The 22870-nt window shown below is 50.9% G+C and overlaps 3 protein-coding genes across 7 annotated transcripts; 2 read left to right on the top strand and 1 right to left on the bottom strand.

Annotated features, from left to right (window-relative positions):
• Positions 1–2346: 2346 nt before the first annotated feature.
• LOC117644773 (tyrosine-protein phosphatase non-receptor type 13-like) lies at positions 2347–9751 on the top strand. The gene is made up of 6 exons (XM_034384389.1): positions 2347–2433; positions 2694–2848; positions 2986–3297; positions 3688–4090; positions 6017–6428; positions 8326–9751. The coding sequence occupies exons 2-6, from the start codon at positions 2745–2747 to the stop codon at positions 8532–8534; spliced, it is 1440 nt and encodes a 479-aa protein (XP_034240280.1). The 5' UTR covers positions 2347–2433; positions 2694–2744; the 3' UTR covers positions 8535–9751.
• A 59-nt stretch (positions 9752–9810) lies between these two features.
• On the bottom strand, positions 9811–10720 carry LOC117645079 (NADH dehydrogenase [ubiquinone] 1 alpha subcomplex subunit 7-like). The gene is made up of 3 exons (XM_034384988.1): positions 10519–10720; positions 10115–10299; positions 9811–9961 (listed from the first exon to the last, which is right to left on the bottom strand). The coding sequence occupies exons 1-3, from the start codon at positions 10588–10590 to the stop codon at positions 9898–9900; spliced, it is 321 nt and encodes a 106-aa protein (XP_034240879.1). The 5' UTR covers positions 10591–10720; the 3' UTR covers positions 9811–9897.
• Positions 10721–10792: 72 nt separating this feature from the next.
• On the top strand, positions 10793–19248 carry LOC117644793 (FYVE, RhoGEF and PH domain-containing protein 4-like). Of its 5 annotated transcripts, XM_034384418.1 has the most exons (16): positions 10848–11049; positions 11151–11155; positions 11468–11730; positions 11881–12152; positions 12227–12345; positions 12435–12613; positions 12706–12874; positions 12966–13102; positions 13204–13342; positions 13424–13629; positions 13723–13907; positions 14021–14300; positions 14410–14583; positions 14662–14835; positions 14910–15019; positions 15091–19248. In XM_034384418.1, exons 3-16 carry the CDS (start codon positions 11515–11517, stop codon positions 15161–15163), a joined length of 2433 nt encoding a protein of 810 aa, XP_034240309.1. In that variant the 5' UTR covers positions 10848–11049; positions 11151–11155; positions 11468–11514; the 3' UTR covers positions 15164–19248. The 5 variants fall into 5 exon arrangements, with proteins under 5 accessions (XP_034240310.1, XP_034240306.1, XP_034240308.1 ...); XM_034384419.1 differs by lacking the exons at positions 10848–11049; positions 11151–11155 and adding an exon at positions 10793–10841 and having other exon boundaries at positions 12438–12613; XM_034384415.1 differs by lacking the exons at positions 10848–11049; positions 11151–11155 and adding an exon at positions 10793–10841.
• Positions 19249–22870: the final 3622 nt, after the last annotated feature.

The raw sequence follows: 22870 nt of genomic DNA, 5'->3' as shown, positions 1-22870 counted from the left end.
GGAGCGACGGGGACCTTGCCGGGCCTTGCAGTGTGCCGCCCGCACGCCGTTTACCCGTGTAGCCGCCTCCGTGCGATCTTTACGACCGGGAAGTACAAGGAGACACGGGGATTCAGCCTTTTTGGTCTAATAATTTTACAAAAAAAAAAGATTAATTTTATTTTTAAATTAAGGATTTTTTTAAAGCCGCATCTTTGAAGCCGACTGTTGATGAATTAAGTTGCAACGACTATGAACGCAGTCAGTCTCCTCCACGTTGCTCGCGGGCTTTTGGTTGCTGTTCGGCTCCTTTTCCGTGGTGACCCTCCCCGTTGTGCTTGGGCCCCATTGGGGGTCCCCATTGGGTCCCCATTGGGTCCCCATGCCGCATGCGGGCGCCACACCCGCTGCGCGCCGAGCGCTGGCCTGCGTATGCATATCTATGCGTCGAGGACCTCACTGGCTCTGTGTGTGTGTGTGTGTGTGCGTGTGTGTGTGTGTGTGTGTGTGTGTGTGAGTGTGTGAGTGTGTGTGTGTGTGTGATGTGTGTGTGTGTGTGTGTGAGTGTGTGTGTGTGTGTGTGAGTGAGTGAGTGAGTGCGCGTGCGTGCCCCGTGTACGGGCCGAGGGCAAGGTAAAGGTATTGTCTCCGAGCCCGTCCATCCGTCCGTCCGTCCGTCCGGTCTCAAAATGTCAACGAACTGCACGCGGTGGTGCGGCGGGGCGGGGCGGGGCGACGCCGCTCATCTGAAACTCGTCCTGTCCATGGCGTGGCATAGTCCTGGCATGCACCATGGGCCGGTGCCATGGGCCGGTGCCATGGGCCGGTGCCATGGAATGCACAGACACTCCCCCTCCTCCTTCTCCTCCTCCGAGTTCCAAACTCGAGCGCCCCTTTCGGAGAATCGATGACTCGAGTGTCGATGGCTCGACTTCCCCGATGATGGGCACTGGTTCAAGTGGCGTGTCTCGCACACTGTCGCGGACTCGTCATAATCACTCAGCAATGAACTGCATTCCGATCGAGTTTGCGTATTTGGCGAGCGATCTGCTCTCTCTCTCTCCTTTTCTCTTTCGCCACTGACGGATCGGTTCGTTTGCCCCGGACCGGGCCGGTGGCGCTATTAACGACCTTGCCTCGCTGTCGCTCTTTCTCTCTCGCACCCCCGCGACCCGCGCCGTGAGTGCGAGAGAGACAGAGCGACCGACTGATGCCGCGGCTAACGACAGTCAAGGCGAAACGTAATCCGTTGTGTTTTTCGTCCAGCCTCGTTGCGTCATGCGTGTGTGTGTGTGAGTGTGTGTTCTGCATGACGGATCAAATTGGAACACGCGCTTTTTCACTCGAGGCGTTTTTTTTTTGCAAGACAGAGACAGTTGCGGGGCGTGAAGGGATTCAGCGCAAGCGACGGCGCAGGGGACCGCGCGGGCAAAGCCTTCGGTGCTTTTCTTCGACTTTTTAAAATATTTTTTTTTCTGCATTGTTAATTTGAATGGCGAAGGCCGCCACTGCGTGTCGCGGTGGGCTTGTAAAGCGCGGGCCGCTGTGTTCCGTCCGTCCCGTTCCGCGCATGCACGGCGAGGTGGTGGGCGCGGCGGGGCTGCCACCCGATTATCTGCTGAGCCTTTTAGCCCACATCAAGATTGGGGCAGGGCGGCCGGGCCGGGCAGGCAGATGCAGTGACGCAACGCCCTGCAGTAGTCCGATTCCGACCGCACTGCTGCCGCCGTCGCTCTGTCTCACTCGCACTCACGGGGCGGCCGCAAGGGGGTGCGAGAGAGACAGAGCGCCGGAGCGCCGGGGACCGCTCTGGTGTCGCGGTGTCCCCGCCGCCGTGGCGTCTGACCAACGGAACCAGACCAAGTTTCCACCGCGGACGAAAATAAACAATTCAAAGTGAGCCGAGAATGACTCCGGTGACAGGGACAGGGTGCCCATCGGAAGCAGGCGTGCGTCAGAGCCAGAGCAGCACCGCCACGAAAAAACTAGGCGAAACCTCCCGCAGGCCGCAGGGCACCTGTGTTGAAAGGGTGGCCAACCTCAGCCCGCCTACAATCCCTAACTTGAACTCGTTGCTGAGCGCGCCCTTGTTGTTGTTGTTGTTGGAACCCCTAACTTGAACTTGTTGCTGATCGCGCCCCTCTTGTTGTTGTTGTTGCAGACGCGGGACTGGGGCTGTCGCAGCGCTGGCGCAGGCTGAGGCGCCGCTGCTCGTCGTTCACCACGCCGTCGTCGTCGGCGTCCTCCAGGACCGCGCCGTCGCCGTGCCCGTCGCCCTGCCCGTCGCCGTCGCCCTCGCACGGCATGCAGCAGCGCCTGCGCCACGGCCTGGGCCGCCTGCAGGCCGGGCTGGAGGCGGGGCTGGAGGCGGGCATCGGCGTGGGGGCGGGCTGGAGGCGGCGCCGGGCCCTCTCGGTGCACGAAGTCACGCTGCAGCCGCAGGCGACGCAGCCGGTGAGTTCCCGCCCGCGGCACAGTGGATTTGGGGCGGCCGAAACTCCAGACGCCTTTTGAGCTCCAGAGTCGCTAAATGGGACTCGAACCGAACGTGTGACCCCACCAATGGATTGCTCTCCGAACGAGGAATCCATTGGTGGGGTCACACGTTCGGTTCGAGCCCCATTTTGCGACTCTGGAGCTCAAAACGCGTCTAGAGTTTTGGCCGCCTCCACCAGTCTTGGATTGAACTTGATCCTCTGGTTGTGCTGCTGCAGGGCTCGCAAGGCTCGCAGGGCGCCAAGCCCACGTTCTACGTGCCCTCCCCCATGGAGCGCGCCGCCGAGGAGGACGAGGACTCCCCGGGCGTCGGCCCCGTGTCGCTGCCGCCCTTCGCCTTCCGGGACGCCGACGTCAGCATCCACAGGCACAGGTGCGTGTCCACGGCACACTGTGGGCCTGGAGACCGTGGAGGCGGCCACAACTCTAGACGCGTTTTGAGCTCCAGAGTCGCTAAATGGGACTCTAACCGAACGTGTGACCCCACTAATTTTGAAATATTCGTTTCAGAAAACCTTCGAGTAACTGCTCCTCCGGCCGGGGCACGGGCACGCCGACCGAGGACATCGACCGGCGGAGCACGGGCAGCAACGGGTCGTCGTCGTCGGGGGCCTCGTCCAAGGGGCTGCCTCACCACCACCACCAGCACCACCACCTCCACCACCGGCCGCCGCCGCCCGCGCCGTGCTGGGACCTGGGCTACCACTCCATCGAGGGCTGCCCCACGCCGACCGCCTACGAGCCAGTGTACCAGGGCGACCGGCTCCGCGGCCGGCCGCTGACGCGGTCCCCCGGCACCGCGCAGCCCAGCAACCGCGTCTCGCCGGTGGAGGCGCCGCCGAGCCAGGGCCAGGATGGCGGCGACGGCGCGGCGGCCGGCATGCCGCTGCCCAGGGTGCGGTCGCGGCGGCGGTGGGCCATGTCCGACCCGTTCCCCGAGGACGCCGCCGACCTGCACGACATCCTGCCGCGGCTGCGGCGCCAGCACCAGGCCGGCGTGCTCCCCGACGACGACCTGCCCACGCCGCCGGGCTCGGCCGCCACCACCACCACGGGCTTCGTCATCGGCGGCGGCGTGTCGGCGTCCAGGTCGCCGTCGACGCCCGTGTCGACGGCCGGGCCCGCGTCCCTGCAGGTCATGTCCGCCCCCGTGCCGCTGCCGCGCACCAGGCGCGCCGCCACCAGTGCGTCGCCGTCCCCCGCGCCCGACAGGGGCCTCCGGCACGCGTCGCCGTCGCCCGTCCGCACCCCGGACGCCGCTGTGGTCGCCGTGGCCGCCACCCCCGAGCCGGCGCCCACGCTGCGCGCCAAGTCCCAGACGCCCGAGGTGAAGAAGAAGTCGGTGCGGCTGTCCAAGGTGTTCTCCTCCGCCGTGCACCTGCGCGCCAGCCCCAAGGACGCCAAGGACGACGGCAGCGCGCGCAAGAAGGACAAGGAGGACAAGAAGAAGGACGAGGACAAGGACCGCAGCAGCCTGAGCCGCGAGCGCGGCCGGCGGCTCGTCAAGCAGCTGCAGCGGAGCCTGTTCGGCGGCAGCCTGTCCGGCCGGTCCCGCTCCGCCACACGGCCCGCGCACCACGGCAGCTGCGACCTGCTCGCGCCCACCAAGGCCCAGGTGAGCTAAAGTCGCCTTATCTGCCCTTCCCCTTCCCTCCAGCACAGCCCGGTTTGTTTTCCGTGCGGCCAGGGAATCGGGAGGCTAGACTTGGTCGGCAGAATAATGCTGACAGCCCTAACAAGGCTCTCCGCGCTGTCGCCATCTCTCTCTCTTTCTCTGTCGTAACGCGCCGCCGCGACATGCTGTGCTTGTTGCACTACGCGCGCCGACTCCGAATGGTGCTTTCGTCGCGCTGTCTCTCTCGCACTCGTGGGGCGGCCCGTCGGGGTGCGAGAGAGACAGCGCGACGCTCTGCAGCTCGCTGACGTCGCGTCCATCACGGCAAACAGCACGCGCAAGGGGGAGTGAGTAAGGCGGCGATTAGAACCACCGCCAGAGCGCGTGAGTTGCTGCGCCTCTCTCGCTCTCGTGGGGCGGCCCGTCGCACAGTGGGCCAGAAGACCCGTGGAGGCGGCCAAAACTCTAGACGCGTTTTGAGCTCCAGAGTCGCTAAATGGGACTCGAGCCGAACGTGTGACCCCACCAATGGAAGACCGATCCGTTGGTGGGGTCACACGTTCGGTTCGAGTCCCATTTAGCGACTTTGGAGCTCAAACTGCGTCTAGAGTTTTGTCCGCCTCCACCGGTCTTCTGGCCCACTGTGCGGCGCAGCGCGAGAGAGACGGTCCTGTCCGTTCACTCCCCATCCGCTGATGTGTCGTGTCGACGGAAATGAGGCTCCGAAATCGGGGGGGCCCTCGCAGGAAACATTTTGCGTGCCGCTCAAACTGCCCCGTCCCCCGCCGTGCGACAGACTGCCTCTTTGTTTCGCCCGCCGAAATTTTTGCCAAATTGAGAGGAAAGGGCTTTCCGCTTGTGTTTTTTATTCCCGCGCGTTCATGCCGACAGACATACACGACGGACGCCGCGCAGGTCTGTCTGCCTATCCGTCTGTCTGTCTGTCGCTCCGAAACGTGACTCATCCGCGCATTGTTCGGTGGCAGACCGCCCCGCCCCGCCTGCCCCGCCCCGCCCCCGGCCCGACAGAAGGTGTTAATTGACCAACACTTTGTATTATCATTCGTCCTCCGGGAGTCCCGGACACCTGTGCCTCGTCGCCGTGGTCGTGACTTGCAGCGTGCTTGCCGCTCGCCGCGGAACACCCAGACCGTCTGGAGCGCGCTCATGCGCCGCACGTTGTAAGGATCGACTCTTCGATTCGATAGCTCGATAGCTGCAATCGAACATCCGGTACCCGCAACTTTTCCCGCCCCTGAGGCCGCCTTTGGCCAAAGTAGCAGGGTTCCTGCAGGCCCCCGACCACAGCGAGGCTTCCAGTGTGGTGGGCGGGCGGCAAGGCGACATCGGCAACCCCCAGGCCGGGGATGGCGTCGCGTCGCGCCGCGTCGCGCGGTCTTCCATGGTCTTCCATTGTTCCCAGAATCATCGCCCTGTCTCTCTCGCACTCGCGGGGCGCGGCGTGGCGGAGATGGCGGTTCCGCGCACCGTGCCCGTACGCACTGCGCGACACTGCGTCGCGAGGCCCTGAGGCCCTGACCTCGTCCACGCTCGTCGGCGCTTCATTGTGGCTGCGTGCGTTTATAGTGTCGCGTCTGCGGTCTCGGACGCAGCCCTCGCTACGCGTGGGCCCCACGGTCGGCCGCCGCCCCGCCCCACAGTGGGCCAGAAGACCGGTGGAGGCGGCCAAACTCCAGACGCGTTTTGAGCCCCAGAGTCGCTAAATGGGACTCGAACCGAACGTGTGACCCCACCAATGGATTGCTCTTCGAACGAAGAGTCCATTGATGGGGTCACACGTTCGGTTCGAGTCCCATTTAGTGACTCTGGAGATCAAAACGCGTCTAGAGTTTTGACCGCCTCCACCGGTCTTTTGGCCCACTGTGCGGCTGATGATTACCGCTAATCTGTTCTTGTCTTTGGCAGGCGCGGCTCCGGGACCGCCTGACGCCGGCCGGGGCGCTGCCCGACGACGCCAACAACAACAACAGCAAGAGCAAGGACGCGGCCGACAACAACAAGAGCATGGGCGAGCGGCGCAAGTCCTCCGGCATGGTGCTGCAGTCGACGCCGTGCCCCCGGGAGGACAAGACCCCCCGCGAGGAGGACGAGGACGAGGTGGACGACGTGGAGGAGTCCAAGTTCTGCACGCTGCCGCGCCACTCGGCCGCCAACGCCTTCACCATCCAGTCCTGCACGTTCCAGAAGGGCCCCGGCCACAAGGGGCTGGGCTTCAGCATCGTGGGCGGCAGGGACTCGCCGCGCGGCAACATGGGCATCTTCGTCAAGACCGTGTTCCCCAACGGCCAGGCCGCCGACTCGGGCCGCCTCAAGGAAGGTGCGTACTGCAGGCCTAGATCCGAACGTGTGACCCCACCAATGGATTGCTCTCCGAACGAGGAGTCTATTGATGGGGTCACACGCTCTGTTCGAGTCCTGTTTTGTGACTCTAGAGCTCAAAACGCGTCTAGAGTTTCGGCCCCCTCCGCCGGTCCTCTGGCCCACTGTGCGACAGGGGCGAAATTAGTTGGTTATTTCATTTCTTTTTCCACCGATAACGTACCTTACGTAACTCGAGAGTGGTGCGGCTGCGGCGTGGACAGTCAGGTGGTGATTGTTTGTCCCCGCTGCGGTGTTGCTGTCGCTCTTCGTCCGCCACAGGCTGTGGTCGCCCTCTCTGTCTCTCCCGGGTCCCCATAGGGGTGCGAGAGAGACAGACAGAGCGCCGCTCGGACTGCGGCGACATGGCGGGGCACGGCGACGTGATGCCATGGGAGCGACGTGCAGGCAGTGCAGGCGACGCGACGTGCGTGCATGTCATGTGTGATTGTCGCCGAGCCCAGCCCAGCCCAGCCGCGTCAAGCCGAGCGCAGCCGAGCCGAGCCGACAGCAGACGACAGAGGTGACTGGCCTCCGCGGGGAAGGGGCGCCGCACAGTGGGCCAGAAGACCGGTGGAGGCGGCCAAAACTCGAGGCACGTTTTGAGCTCCAGAGTCACTAAACAGGACTCGAATCGAACGTGTGACCCCAACAATGTATTCCTCGTTCGGAGAGCAATCCATTGGTGGGGTCACACGTTCGATTCGAGGCCTGTTTAGCGACTCTGGAGCTGAAAACGCGTTTGGAGTTTTGGCCGCGGCCCACTGTGCGGCGCAGCCGCGCAGCCTGGCACAGCGCATGGTGCCGCGGGCCGCGGCTGGCCGAGGCCGGGCAAGGGCGTGGCCGCCGAGGCCGGCACAGCCCGACAAGTATATAGGGACAGGTTGGCGTCCTTAAAAAGCCGCCATCACGTTCTATGCGCTTTTGTTCGAGGGCTCGTCGCGCCTCTATGTCGCCGCGTCGCCACGCGACTCGCTGAGATACTGCGGGCCGAGAAGAAAGGCTGGACGAGAGTTATTCATCTCGCGTAGGACAGGTAGCGAAAGAAAACGCCGTAGGTTTCCTGGATAGGCCGCCCGCCGACACGGCAGTTCTACGGGATTGCCTACCCGCCAGGGGCCATGGCCCCTCACGGAGGCAGCGTAGGCAGTCCCGCGGCGCGGCCCCGCTCTACGGGACTGCCTGCCCATCAGGCGCCTAACTCTAGACGCGTTTTGAGCTCCAGAGTCGCTAAATGGGACTCGAACCGAACGTGTGACTCCACCAATGGATTGCTCTCCGAACGAGGAATCCATTGGTGGGGTCACACGTTCTGTTCGAGTCCTATTTAGCGACTCAGGCGCTCTAAACGCGTCTAGAGTTTTGACCGCCTCCACCGGTCTTCTGGCCCACTGTGCGCCGGGGTAAACCCTTTGGAGGCTTCGAGCCCGGCATTCCAGGATGGGCTCCCCTCCGCTGGGGGGGTCTTCTGTCTCCAGCACGCTCCAGCACGCTCCAGCACGTGCGAGGCACGGCAAGTTATGGCCACTTCCGGCGCGGCTGCCGCGCTGCGCCCGGGCCGTGCCTCCGGCCAAGCCTCCTGGCAGGCAAGCCTCCGGCGATTCGACACCGTCACCTCTCGGACTCTCGGCTCGGCCGGTCCGGCGGCCCGTGGATAAAGAGCGACGGAAACGGAAGGGGATTGTTTAAGGGGATTCGGTTTTTGTTTTTGAAAAGAGTAATATTTGAGTGAATTTGAGGAGGGGCGCCGTTTAGAAAAAATTCCGCTTTTCTTCCCTTTGAAAAAACAAAAACAACAACTATTTTTGTTGAGTATCCAATCTGCGTACTCACTTGTTGATGTCTCCTTGTTCCAGGCGACGAGATCCTGGCCGTGAACGGCAAGGCTCTGCATGGCTTCAGCCACCTGGAGGCCATCGGCGTCTTCAAGGAGATTCGGTCTGGGCCGGTGCTGCTGCACATCGGGCGCAGGCTGAACCGGCGGCGCCGCGAGCCCTGCAGCAACGCCCTGGGCCCCATCGGCAACGCAGCGGTCAGCGCGCCCGCGCCGGCCGTCTGCTCATGAGTGGAGCAATCACAAAAGAGGAATGTGGACACCTGTGTGGACAGTCGTAACTTAGACCAACCAAATTTATTCCAATTTTTTACATTTTTTGAATTTTTTGAAAATTTATATTGGTTTTCAGACTAAATCACTCGGAAATTTTTGTAATTTTTTGTCTTAATTTTGTTTGGAAAATGTTTGTAAAAATTCTCAAAATTTCCACAAAATTTTGAAATTTTTAAATTTTTTTATATTTAAATTTTTAGTGTACATTTTTTTGGCTAGTTGTTTCCCCCTCGGGACCAACAAACGTAGACCGCCTTTTTTGATGTCCTGTGACTACCAACTCTCGGACTGTTTCATGTTCCATGAGTCAACTCCTGGTGCCAAATTACCGTCACTGACTAAAGGGAGTGCGTGGACAGACTCCCAGTGCTGCAAAAGAGAACCTGTTGGGGTGGCAGCTGTTGTCTGCCAATAATTTTCTGCCGTTTTTATTTATTTTTTGTCGGAACTGAAAAGAACGATTCTACATTGCTTCCGGTGAATGGTGCTTTTACTCTTCATTCATCCTCCCAATGGAATATTCAGTTTCCAAAGGAGACCCAAGTTTTGCTGGGACAAAGCTTAATTGAAAATTGCAAAAGTTTTACTTGATAAAATTTTTGCTAAATTTTCAGGAGGGTATGTTCAATGGCTGCAGTTGACACTTAATACAGACCAGAAGAGCTGCTATTTCTGGATTGTGTGTCAAATTTTGAATATTATAATCTTAACACTCATGAGACTAGTCTAGAATAAAATTGAACCATTTGATTTTATCAATGTTGACCATTGGGCATAATTCGATGTCTGTGATGATGAATTGTGTCAACAAGATTTTTCTACCTTTCCCCCTTTTTTTGTGACTGACAAAGTTAGTTGCATACATACTTTATTAAATCATATTAAATCAAAACCTTCTTGTAAACATTAGTAATTCTTGTATTTAAACACCAAAGATATCTTTTCTCCTTTTCTATCTTTCCCTATGTACAGCATTCCTTGATTTGTTATTTTTTTAGACCTGTATGATTTGTATGATAATAAATTTTGTAACATGTTGCTAATGTTAAGACCTAAGCCACACCTGGATATACAACCAGTGGGCATATTTGAATGATCTAAATTTGCCCATTTATTGAATGTTTAGGTGTTACTATTGAATGTGTGATACAACAATAAAGCAATCAAAATGACTTTTTTTCTTAGTACCTCTTCCCTGCCTTGCAAATTTCAAGATTCAAATAACATAACATGAAAGCTTATCAATAATTTTAATTATACATTGCGGGTAAATTTACAGTAGATCACATTTTCTACACTTATGTACAGCTGTCATTGATTAAAAAGGAGCATCCCAAGCATATGTTTTGCCTGGTGTGCGGTACTTGCGAGGCTGCTCCGACCTGAAAACACAAACCCAATGAAGATCACACAGACAAATATGGGCAGACAGTCCAGTGCAAAATACTCAGGCAACATTAGCTTTTTTCTCAGAAAATCAAATACTATCACATTACTGGATTTTAATCGAAAACAGTTCATTGAGGGTAACTTACGCAGGGGGTGAGATAAGCTTCTGATCGCTGGCAATCAGAAGAGGAGGGTTCAGGATTCGCCTTGCATCTCGATCGTAATAGTAGTTAGCTGACAGTTTGGCATGGGGTCCATCAGGTAGATTGGGCTGGGGCTGGGACCGTTTAGCGATCCTACCCTCAAACCGTAGGTAGTTGGGGCCAGTTCGCTGAAACACAGGCATTGTCGTTCAGTCACTAAGTTTGAAAGAGGATGGTCTCAGCCTAAGGTGGCACTGGTAATATAGAGTCAATTGAATTCAAGATTCGAAAAAATAAAATTTGAAAGGGGGGATATTACATGCAATATGGAAAACTAGAGAAAAACAGAGGTATGATAACCTTCTTTAGAAACAACCTACGCATAATAATAAGATGAAAGTACTTACTCCTCCCAGAAGGAAAGTTCTAAATTTCTGAAGGGCAGGAATAATGTCACGGGTCGCACCTTTGGATGCCATGATCAAAACAATCAAATTCCACGCTTACAAGAGGAAAGGTTTCTGCTTTCTTTCAGTGTTCTGTTCTGTCAAGGTTAGGTTATGTTGACCTTTCAGTGAGCTTTGAGGTCTCGCCGTTTGACAGCGCTCGGAGCGCGAGTTCGGCTTCGGCTGTTTTCGGTTTTCGGGATTCGGGGAGGGGGAGGCGGGGGAGGGAAGAGCAAGAGAGGGGTGGGGGTGACAGTATGTGTCATGGCGGATAAGATGGCTGTGTAAGTTTTGATTGTGCAGCTTCTTGTTTTGACTGACGAGGCTTTCACTCACCAATTACGCGTGTGATTCATTGTTTAAAACTTGTATGACAATGTGCTAGCTTTGAAATCGTTTCCATTCACACGGAAAGAGTGCTTTAATGTAATGCACTTAGAGTGGAAACTTAACCTTCATCCCGAAGGACTAAAACATCACTAGTTACTTCCTGTTTGTATTTGTGCTAGCCTTTTGTTGTTATAATTGATTTGTGTACATTACCTAAATTTGCTTTTGTCATGTTTGGATTGTTTCGTTTTGGTGTTTTTAAGGCACGGTGAGCATTCCAACTGACATATCTGGCGAGCAGAATACAAAGATGTTTTTTTTGTCTTTGCAATAACAAATATTTTGATTTGAATGAGCTGTCATATGGACTCTATTTTTCATTGGATTTGTCATTCTGACAGTACCCTGAAAGTTTTGGCCCGTTTCTATGCTTTTTAGTTACATGAATTTTTAATTTCTTATGATCTTATTTCCTGTGTTTGATCTGAACTAAATTTGCAAGACAAAACTCATTTCACATAATCGCTTATAGCTTCTCTTTCCATGGGCTCTTCTTTAAAGTCCTGTGATGTTCTAACAGGTTCTAAGAAATGATGTGTTCTGCCAACCTGCACAATATCGCCTAGTATGGAGCAAGAGAGAATACACTCATTGAAACATGACCCATCTGACTGGCTTGGATTTGGCTCCATTGACTCAAATGAGGAAGCACGGCGATTTTTTGCCGAAGCAAGAGAGAGGTTTGCTAAGCATTCCTCTGGCTCAGATATGTTTGATAAGTTTGTGCGTGATCATGAGCACAGATTCTCACAGCGCTTTTCTCACTTTTTAGACATATCTAGGGTGAGTGTACATACCTTGGCTGTAATATCACATCTTGTTGTTGTCTTACTTAGCTGTTGTGTTGTGATCTGCACCACTAGCTTTGTTTGCTTTTTATTTCAAACCTCTGTTAAAGCTTTTAAATTCTAAAAATATTATTTTGTGTTAAAGGACTTCAACACCACACAACATCCTGTCAGTAGTCTCAGCATTCATGAAGACCCAATCTCTGAGGCATTTCCTGAGGTGACACCAGGGTTGCCTTTGAGTGGCAATTCTTTTCCCCGGTTCCCAAGTTTTGGACGGTTCCCTCGGCCTCGCTTCAGTCACATTCTCATGGGATCTCCAACCCATTCCCCAAACATTTCACCATCATGGGGCGAATCTGAGAAAATAGAACTTTCTCGTAGTACTTTCTACCGTACCCATATTAATTCCTACAGGTATGTGTTGTCCGTTGTACCAACTTCTCCAAGTACTTTGAATTGCTATTATATTTCTATTTATGTCTCAACAGATTCAGTTCTGACCAAATTAACAACTGTTATGAAGCTTATGAATCAGAATCAGAAAGCGAAGATGAAGAATCTGCAGTGTCTGCCATTCAAAGTCCTGTGGCAAGAAAAGCCATTGAAGGTTTGGTTCTTAGATACACTATTTCATTGTTCAAAACTCTGTTCATTTCCATATGTTAAAATTTTTTTTTACCTCAACTCCATTTTTAGCAGAGCCATGTGGTGAAAGTATTGCACCAAGTGAAATCAGTGCCAGTGGCAGCGAGGTAGATGCACAGAAAACTCCTGACCAAACACCAGAACAGCGGAAGGACAGACTTTTCCGATTAGCCAATGAGCTCCTCATGACAGAGCGTAGTTACGTTAGTGTGCTTAACCTTATTGACCAGGTACACACTATAGATATAGTTTTTTTTGTTTGAAATCTCCTATTAACATCAAATGTATGTGTTTTGAATGTTCTGATTTTTGTGTCCTCTAGGTTTTTCATTTCCGTGTTGATCATGAAAACAGAGCTCATCCCATGTTCCCCCAGGAAACTGTACCACATATGTTTTCTAACATCAAGTCCATCTACAAATTACACAATGAATTTCTTCTACCACAGCTTGAGGAGCGAATGAAATCTTGGGATCTTGATCCACGCATAGGTAAGGAAGGAAGGCTATTGTTATACTTATTACAAAATACTGTACCTTACACTTTAAAACTTCGAACATAATGAAACCTCTTTCTTTCTAGGTGACATTATGAAAATTTTTGCACCGTTCCTGAAGCTTTACACTGAATATGTGAAAAATTTTGATAGTGCTATGAGTCTAATAAATATGATGCAAATGAAGAACTCTCGCTTTGCTGCTATCATGCATGAAATCCATGTAAGTTTCTTGAGATGCATTTTCATCCCTATAAATCACTTCTTCATTTCCCACTGTAAATTTGATTTTAGTTATGCTAAATTTTTTACTTTTTGTTGCAGCAAATGCCAGAATGTGGAAATCTCACCCTCACTCATCACATGCTAAGTCCCATTCAAAGAATACCTCGGTATGAGCTTTTACTGAAAGACTACCTGAAAAAACTCTCTGATGATTCAAATGACAGGACCGACACAGAAAGTGGGTATAAGATTAAATGCTGACTTGAAATTTCCTGTAAAGACATCACGTCATATCATTTTCTGTTATCATTTCTTGCAGGGGCTCTTCATCTTGTTTCATCTGCAGCAAACCATGCAAATGAAGCCATGAAGAAAATATCTCAGTTCCAACAACTTTTGGAGATTCAAGAGAATATATCAGGCGCGGTTGACCTAGTAAGCCCAACACGTGAGCTCCTGCGAGAAGGAAAAGTGCATAAAATATCTGCTCGTAGTGGGGATCACCAAGAACGATACCTTTTTTTGGTAAGTTAAGTTATTTGGTCTTAGGTTATTGTTGTAAATTATCTTGATTAGTATTATGTAACAGGTTTCTAATTTTGCTTTCTCATGTTGCAGTTCAGTGATGTCTTACTACTTTGCTCACCTCGTCTCATTTCCAATCGAGTCATCTCTGGTCCCACTTATCGCCTTCGAGTGAAATTTGATGTTGAAAGTCTTCAGGTTTTAGAGGGAGACAACATGGAAACTGAAAATACCTTTTATGTCCAAGCCTACAGTAAAAAGGTTGAACTTTACACCCAGTAAGTGGATTCTGTTGTTTATCTTGTTTTGAAATTTTGTGCCATAATTTTGTAATGACAGCTCTTTTGCTGTGAGTATTTCTTTCCTTAACCCTTCTACCTTCGTTTTTCAGGACATCAGATGAAAAACTGGCGTGGCTTGATGCCCTCTGCACTGCAGTGCAAGAGCTTTACAAAAGAAAGTCCTCACTTAGGATAAGCCCGGAGTCGAGCAATGGCAATGGTTGTGTGGCAGGTCAAGGTGCGGAGAGCTCAAAGTATGGGTCCTTAGACTCTGACTTGGGCAAAAGAGCTCCAACTTTGGTGCAAATGGACACAGTCAGTCGCTGCAAAGACTGCGCCAGTAGTTTTGGTGTAATGCGACGAAAGCACCATTGCCATGCCTGTGGACTGGTTAGTACAATCTTTAATACTACTTGATCATTCAAAATAACCATGCTACATTACATTTTCATAAAATGTTTATTTCTTCACGTAATAACCATCTGGAACCTGTTTGCAGGTTGTTTGTGGAAAGTGTTCTGGTCATAAATTACCACTGCAATTTGAAGATAACAAAATGTGTAGAGTTTGTCAAACTTGTCACAAGGTATTAACACAGAGATCCGCTCCTAATAGTCCTGAAATTTCCTCAAGTTCTGCAGCAGGATTTTCTCGGGGGAAGGGTGTTTTGGAGGCAAGTGTCGTTATCTTTGAACAATTGCATTGAGAACCTCCAAAGGCAATTAATTTAAACTCTAACGTTTGCTTCCAGGTTGCAGCCAAGGCCCCATGTGTGCTGAGTGGATACATGCAACTCAAGACTTCCAAGTCCTGGGTGCCTCGGTGGTTTGCCCTGCACTCAGACTTTGTGCTGTACTCATTCAGATCTCACACAGACAGGCAAGCTATGACAGCCACGCCTGTACCTGGTTTCACTGTTTCATTGGTAAATAAGACTCCTTTCAACCTTCAGCTCGTTCTGATTGACTGAATTTAATTTAAATCTTAATTCATGCGCAGGTGTTAGACAACAAAGGTGAACCAGAACCTGGCAAAGAAAAGACATTTAAAATGTTCCATAAAAAGAAAACATATTACTTCCTAACAAATTCGAGAGAAGATACAGAGAGGCAAGTTTGACACCCTTACATGTTTTAATTGTCAATGCTTTTAAACATTCTAACTTTCCCTTTTGCTTCAGGTGGGTGCGAGTGTTGGAATTAGCGTCTCACGCTGAACTACCATCTCCGGATGGCTCAAACACTAAAAGTTAAAGATACAAACGTAATTGTGGACTAGTCAGTATTGCTGTTTTATTTATCTTTCAAAGCCTTTCGAAAGGCCATGAACTTTTCCTCCTTTAATATAGAAATTATTTCATTGAGTGCTTTGAGAATATCATAAATATGGAGTGGACAAGTAATGATGTGATTGGTATTATTGTTCATAATGTATCCAACTGTTATGTGAGTCCCAAAGAATGATTGAGTCTTGGCTGGCATTGCCTCTCATTAATGTAGTCTTTGCTTGCTCCAAATCATGTTCAGTAATGAAGGGAGATCTCATTTGTAAATGCTTTAGTTTGAACTTAATTCAAGTGTGTTTGTTCTAACATATCACCATGCTGTCATGCATTTAGTTTGTTCTATGTTAGGCCTTTAATTCTGATGAGTTCTTTACAAGCAGAAAGAGTATGCTGTTGTCTCGTATGTCTGGTACCATTCTTCATTTGAGTTCATGTTAGATCTTAGAAACACACCATTCACTTTTCCTGTGTAGTCTGTTCATGGATCACGTTTTATGTTGTATAAATATCTCTGGACCATCATAGAGATGCTACTCAGGTTTTAGTTTAGTTTTAATAAATCAGTTTTAGATTGCCTGCTTTTTTTTAAGGCTGTGGTTCAATATCATTTGCATGCTTAACCAATCTGGTGTATGCTTAGAAATAAGTACCCCTAATTGCTTATGGTCTTTTCTTATAGGAAGACTTACTTGCACTCTTTGCTGTTTTTGCAAAGTCAAATTGTTAACAAATTGTTTCAAAATTTAGATAAATTTATAAGGCTTCAAGCACAATTGCCAAACAAACAATTTTTTTTTTTGCTATTGCTTTCTATAAAATTTTTGAAGTAATAGTCTGATTGATTATAAAAGTACAATTAAATTAATCATGTTATGACGCTGTCACTTATTCTTAAACTGGAAAGAAAAACAATTCTTTCTAGTTGGTGCTTGGTGCCCATTCTTGAAAAAATGTACTCTTTTCTGTTGAGTGTGTCTATAAAGCACAGCAATATGTGTTTAGTATGTGATATTGTAGGATAGATTTTGTTCAACACTCATGTATGATAAAATGTTTTGAGAGAAAACAAACTCCCGAGTGATGGTAACTTGGGACTGCTGGTGATTCAGCTTAGTATTATGCCTAGTGTCCGGACGATGGCCATTAGTTTCATTTGAATTCATTTAGTCCATGTAGTTATTACGTGCATGTTTTGTGATTAATTCATATCATTTTTCACCACTCAACAAGTCTCCACAGTGGCCAAACTTGTGAATGCCATTACTCTCTGTTGCTACATCCTAACCACAGAATAGCACAGTTACTGATGTTTAAAATTTATTTGCTGCATTTACAGCAACTTTGTCAATTTCCAGTGAACAATATAGCATTTCTTTTAGAAATGCTATGGGAACATGTAAGACTGAGTTGAACTGCCGTTTTTTTTACTAACTTCAAAATTAATTGATATGGTTTCAAAAACACTTTTGTTTACTAAACTTTTTACTCCAATCTTTACCAGTATCTTTGTTACTCCTTTGTGAATTTTCCCTTTTTAGCAAAGTAGTACTTCTTTTGTACAGTTTTATAACAATCTTAAATTACTAGTTTCTTTAACCTTTCGATATTAGTATTACCTTTGTGAAGGGAAGTTAGTAAATGACTTGTTGAGTGCAATTAGTGTTAATGCTGCATGTTTTCAGAAACTAGTTACTGGTATGTGGGCTTACACATTACTGTGTAATATTCGGCTAGAGTTGTCAGTGTTTTAGAAAGCTTTATTCACAGCGAGATGTTTTATATTTGTTTTACTCATTTGATGTTGTTATATCTGTCAAATTATCTCCTGCTGTTTTGTTTTGGTTTTTTTGACAAATTTTTAATTTATCTTTTTCAAGATAAGTTTCTCTCTTTCTGAGGAACACTGTCCACTGTGGAGGTGCTTGAAATTTGTGTGATATGTGGAAATTCCCCTTATGTTGTCATTCTGTCTTTCACTATATTCTGGGTGGTCCTCCAGAGGGCTTGTGTAGGTTAGCCTACTGCAGACGAGCTCGCTGAGGACATTTTTAGTAACAGTGTCTTAGGCGTTCTCTGGTGGGCCAGCCTTTATTTCCGCCATTAGACATGTGATGATGCCATACTGCAAATGGGATATCATGTTTTCCAAGATAATAATTTTTATTTTGGGGTAAAAAAGTGGCCAACCTCGCAAATTTTTTTTATCATTGTAATCATATTGTGACTGTTACTTTTATCAAAATCATCCTAATCTGGTTTGTTGTTTGGAAACTTTTTCCCCAATCAAGTTGTGAAATTCCCCTGTAAGAAGCTGTGTTAATTTTTTCCCCCCAGACCGAAATGTACATCTTAATACTTAATGTTATTGTTCTATTATTGTTTCTTTTTTTAATTCCTGACTTAAATGCAGGATGTGTCTACAGTTTTATTTACATTTAAGGTTGTGTGGTTACCATTGCAAATAACTGCCAAAGACATCACACATTTTGTGGTAATATAGTATTCATTTATTTAGGTTTAGGCTAACTCTTTTAGCATGTGTAATGCTTGCTGCCTTAACCGCAAAGCTGGCATTAGAAATCTTTGCAATAATTATTGTGGTGTATACCAGTTAAGGTTCGTCAATATTCACCCTCATACATCAAGGAGTCTAGAGATAAATTAGAAAATCTACTACCAGAAGCACTGGCTGCAATAGGCATAGTGTGAGAGTTATGATAGGCACTTTTCAAAGCTTCAGTTTTAATGTGGCCTGTGTTATCATCTATGTTTGCCCTGGTTGAAACTTACATAGTTTATATGGTGTAGTCCTCTGGACTGACTGACTGTTATTATGAGCTGGTGGAAAAATGAGTTAATGCTTCCTTAGGGGGTCTTTGCATAATTCTGGTTTACTGACCTTCTAAATGTGAAAGTGAAACTCCAGTTTACTTCTACATATGAATAATGTCCAGTAATCATTTATCAGGGATGACAAAAACATGCAACAGCTCCTAAACAAACTAGTAAGAATGACCATTTCCCCTATTCATGTAGAGGATGCGTGCATAAGCTTCTTTTAAGTTTGCTTAACCTACCTGTGCACATTATGCACTGCTTACCTTTTGTGTCCTTTTCATCCCTGATTAAATTAATGATGTATCAATTGTCTCACACACTGATATGTTGCGCATTTGGTATGTTGATCATACTGATAAATGAAAATTTTATATGTTGATATTGAAAGGTTTAATTTGATATTATTTGGAATTTTCCTGGAGCATGATCACCAGTGATAATGTTAAGTGCTATGCCACAATATTTTTTTGGTTTGAACAAAGTGTTTTATCTCTAACGCTTCTGTGCTCCATTTTTAGTATACATTGTATTAATCAATTTTGTGAAACTATCATGAAATTGTGGTCAAATTTAACCCATGCCATTGTCTATTTCATGCCCTGAAAGTGCAGTCTTCAAAATTAGGCATTTCTAGGTATTATTTGTAAAGACTGTATCTACTTAGTCAAACCTATCCACTGTATGTATTCGAATCCAAAATACTCTGATTTTACCTGTATCACAGACTGAAATTACCTTTTTTCAAATTACCCTTTTTTATGCCTATTTTGATAAACTTATGTACAGGGTGGTTTAAATTGATCTGTGGGAAACTCAGTATAGTTCACCTACTCTTCCTTTGAAATTTCTGTAGATCATACTAAACTACCCTGATTCTTTTGAGTGTTTGATTAAAATCTAAAGGTTGGCTCCAATGACCGGTTTTGTGGTTATTATTGACATGATTTTGGCATCCAAATTTTAGACTCTGATGTTACCCAAATTTTCATAAGATTCCATAATACTTGTATAACTAAAGTAATTCTATTGGATTTAAGCAGTCAATTAGTTGAAGGTTGGTTTGTTCGTGGGAATGTTCGAAGAAGATTGTTGAGTTTAAGCATTGCCAATCTTATTAGTTTGCAATTGTTAAAAATAATTTGAGGGCATTGCTTAAACAATGTGCGTTATTGCAAAAACGAAATAAAACAAAATAAAAGTTAGAACTAACTGAAATTGGCGTCTTTCTTCTTCATTCCATCCTGTGTCTTGTCGGAATCGCACATTCCCTCTCGAGATGACTGAAAGCCGCGTCATCGTGTATCATCGTACCGCTGGATGGAAAGCTGGCGACTGGCGATGGAAAACAGACGGACAGACAGACAGACAGACAGACGGAAAGTGGAGGTGAGGCGAACTGCGTCGCTCCGCGCGCGCCCCGCGCCTGCCGCCGATGGGGCACGAGGCACGGGGTGCGCGAGGGGGGGGAGGGCTTACGATGCAGCCCAGCCTACCCCTCAGGGGGCCGCGGGGGCGTGCCCGGCGCGCCGCGTGGCGAGGGGGTTTGTTGGTTTGCCTCGTGTCGTATGCTCTCGCTCCCGGAGGCCCGGAGGAACGGCCCCCCGCCGAGCGCTGCCGGAGGATCGCTTTCGCTCCGTCTCTGTCGCACGCCGGGGCGCCTCCTGGGGGTGCGAGAGAGACAGAGCGACAAGACGACCCCCCGGAATCGCAGGGCTGGCGCTGGCGCGCCTCCCGCCCGGAACCGGAATGGGTCTATAGTCTCTCGCTATCGCCGCTCGGCGCTGCACTGCCAAGGCGGCCTAGGCACTGCACTGCAAAGCGGCTTGCCGCCCAGGAAGTGGAGGCGTCAGCGCGCCAGCCAGTCCCCGCCACTGTCCGTGCTCCCGCCCGCGCCGCGACGTCACCGGGACTCCGAGGACGCCGTCGAGGCCGCCCCAGGCCGTGGAGCGCGAGACAGTGCGCGCGGGTGTGCAGGACGCCATCGAGGCCGCCGTGACGTCCACAGCCCCATGGCGGCGGGGTGTGCTCGCTGACGGGGACGGGGCGTCGTCGGCGACGTCCGTCCAGAGCCTTGGCCTCGGCAGCACCAGGACGACCCGGACGCCAGGGCGAGTAGCCGTCCATGCCGGCATGGGGAGGCACCTGGCCGACGACCAGCAGGGCCTGAAGGTAAGACCGGTTGTCTCTCACAACCCCTTAGTGGTGACGATGGGTTCACCCGGCCTTTTGTCATCGACGCGGACCTGCAGTGTAGGCAAGCCCGCGTCGCTCTGTCTCTCTCGCACTCGTTGGCCGTCCCGCAGAGGTGCGAGAGAGACTGAGCGACGAAACGCCGCCAAGTCGCGGTCCTCCTTTTGGACGTGTAACACTGCAATGTCTCCGCGCTCGCCTGACTCGTGTCATAACTTGGGCGAGGTGACGTCGTGGGGTGTCTGAACGCGACGTCGAGTGTAAGCGAACTCCCCCCCCCTCCCCCGCACCCCTCGCGGTGTAATCAACCCCTGTAGCATATTCGTGTTCGGCGCCTTTGATCGTGACCATAATTTATTTTATTGTGTTAAAAATTTAAAAAAATCACGTGTTGGGTGCGGCAGTGGACTAGCTGATTCGTTTTGTTTTCGTTGTGACAAATCGAAGGTCTGTAATCGCTCTCGCTGCGAGCGTTAGTTGCGGGGGAGGGGCAGCCAAAGGAATCGCTCTCGCTGAAAGTGAAGTCGAAAGTCGAGAGAGAGAGGGAGGGGGGCTCCCCGGCCAATCAATGCCAGGCTCGACGGACCTCGACGAAGGGCGCCGAGACTTGATTTTCCACCTGTAACCCCTCTATAACGGCGAGCCGATTCCGAACCTTGTCGCTCTGTCGCCCTCGCACTCATGGGAGCGGCCCAGGGACGCGAGGCGGAGGGAGTGAGAGAGCGCTAGCCGGCTGGAGTCGAGGCGCCCAGCAGTGCGAGAGAGACAGAGCGACTTGGACGGACGGACGCCCACGCCGATGTTTGCCCGCCTCGCTGCACAGTGGGCCAGAAGACCGGTGGAGGCGGCCAAAACTCTAGACGCGTCGAGCTCCAGAGTCGCTAAATGGGACTCGAACCGAACGCGTGACCCCACCAATGGATTGCTCTCCGAACGAGGAATCCATTGGTGGGGTCACACGGTCGGTTCGAGTCCCATTTAGCGACTCTGGAGCTCAAAACGCGTCTAGAGTTTTGGCCGCCTCCACCGGTCTTCTGGCCCACTGTGCGCTGGCTGCCTGCGCTTCCTGTCCGTCTGTCGCTCCGTCCATTTTTCTATTTCCCATTTTCCAGACGTTTTATTTTTACATCGACCTCGTTCTACCAAGTTCCACACCAAATTAAAATCATTAGGAATGCAGTGCTATTCAGTTTATACGACTGCAACGTTAAAAATAGTGAGGGGTAGTCGGTGGTGGTGGAGGGGCGCGCGCGGTGGTGGAGGAATGGAGGGGGAGGGGGCTTTGCGGGGCTTTGTGTGTGCTGGGGGTGCTGGCTGGGGTGGCTCGCAAGGCGTGCCGCGCCAACGTCTGGACTCAAGTGGCCGGGCCGGGCCGGACTGGAGAGGTGAGGTAAACGTGCACACTGCGGGCTCCGCGAGACCGCCGAGGGGGAGGGGTTGTCGGGGGCCTCGGTGTGGCCGGCGCCGCCGCCCCTCCGCCTGCCCGCCGCCGCTGTCCCTCTCACTCGCACTCACGGCGCGTTCCGTGCGGGTGCGAGAGGGACCCAGCGACGAGAACGACTCTCGGGATCGGTCTACATCGCGGCCGGCGGCGGCCGCCCTCAAGGTGGCCTTCGCCGTCACCGCTGCCGCCGCCACCCCGATGCCCCCCCGGCCCCGGCAGTGCAGGGCTCTAGGCGCACGCAGTGGCCGGCGTCGCTGCGCTGCCCCCAGGCTGCCCCGGAGTGCCCGGAGTCCGGCTAGTAGTCCGGCTAGTCAGTCCGGACTCCGGAGTGGCGGTGGTCGAGTGGTGGCGAGCGGAGGCGAGTGGAGTGGCCGCACCCCGTCCAGTGCTCGTCCGGCCAGCGCGCTGCAGCGTCCGGCCGGGGAGATATGCGCGCCTCGCACGCGCAGCGCGGCAGCGTCGGCAGCGACAACGAGTACTCCAAGTACCCGCACCGCGAGGCAGCGTGACGGCGTGACGGCTCGCAGGTACTTACAGCCAAGGCACAACGCACAGTCGGTCAAGTCCAAGTCAGCTCAAATTTAGAAACAAATGATACCATTTTGGCGCCAAAGTAGCATCGAATGGTATCGTTCAGACGTCAAAATAGCATCGTATGCTACCATTTCAGCGTCAAAATCGCGAAAAATGACGTCGTTTTGGTGTGAATACCACATAGTATGGTCATGTTGAGAGAACATTTTGACTCCTCTGTTCTCACTGGGCGGCAGGGAAGTCCTTCAGACACCAAGGTGAAACCCTACGCTCCAAAGTTGAAGGCGAAAAATGTTGTCCTTTAAGTTTCTTTTGTCTGGCACTAGGTCACGGGTTTGTTGTTGAGCCCTCTGCCACACGCGTTCTAAGGCGGTGAGCCTTTAGAAAAAGGACATTCATAAATAAGCACCTTGCGGTCGCGTCCCTAGGACACGTTGCTGTGCCTTGTCGACACTCTAAACAGAAGGCCCGGAGCGCGCTTTTCACGACGCGTTTTTCACGGTGGGCTTAATAGCCGGAGGGGACCGACGTAATTCGGTGCCGCTCGCTCGTTGGGTCGTCGTCCGCCGTGACTTTGACAGCTCAAAGCGAGGCGCCTTGTGGACACGTGGAAGGCGGTGGAATGACGGTCATCGACGTGTACAAATGCCTGCCTTATCTCTGAACGTG

This window comes from Thrips palmi, unplaced genomic scaffold (assembly GCF_012932325.1).
Source record: "Thrips palmi isolate BJ-2018 unplaced genomic scaffold, TpBJ-2018v1 HiC_scaffold_18, whole genome shotgun sequence".
NCBI lineage: Eukaryota > Metazoa > Arthropoda > Insecta > Thysanoptera > Thripidae > Thrips > Thrips palmi.
This window is presented reverse-complemented; position numbering and strand designations above follow the sequence as displayed.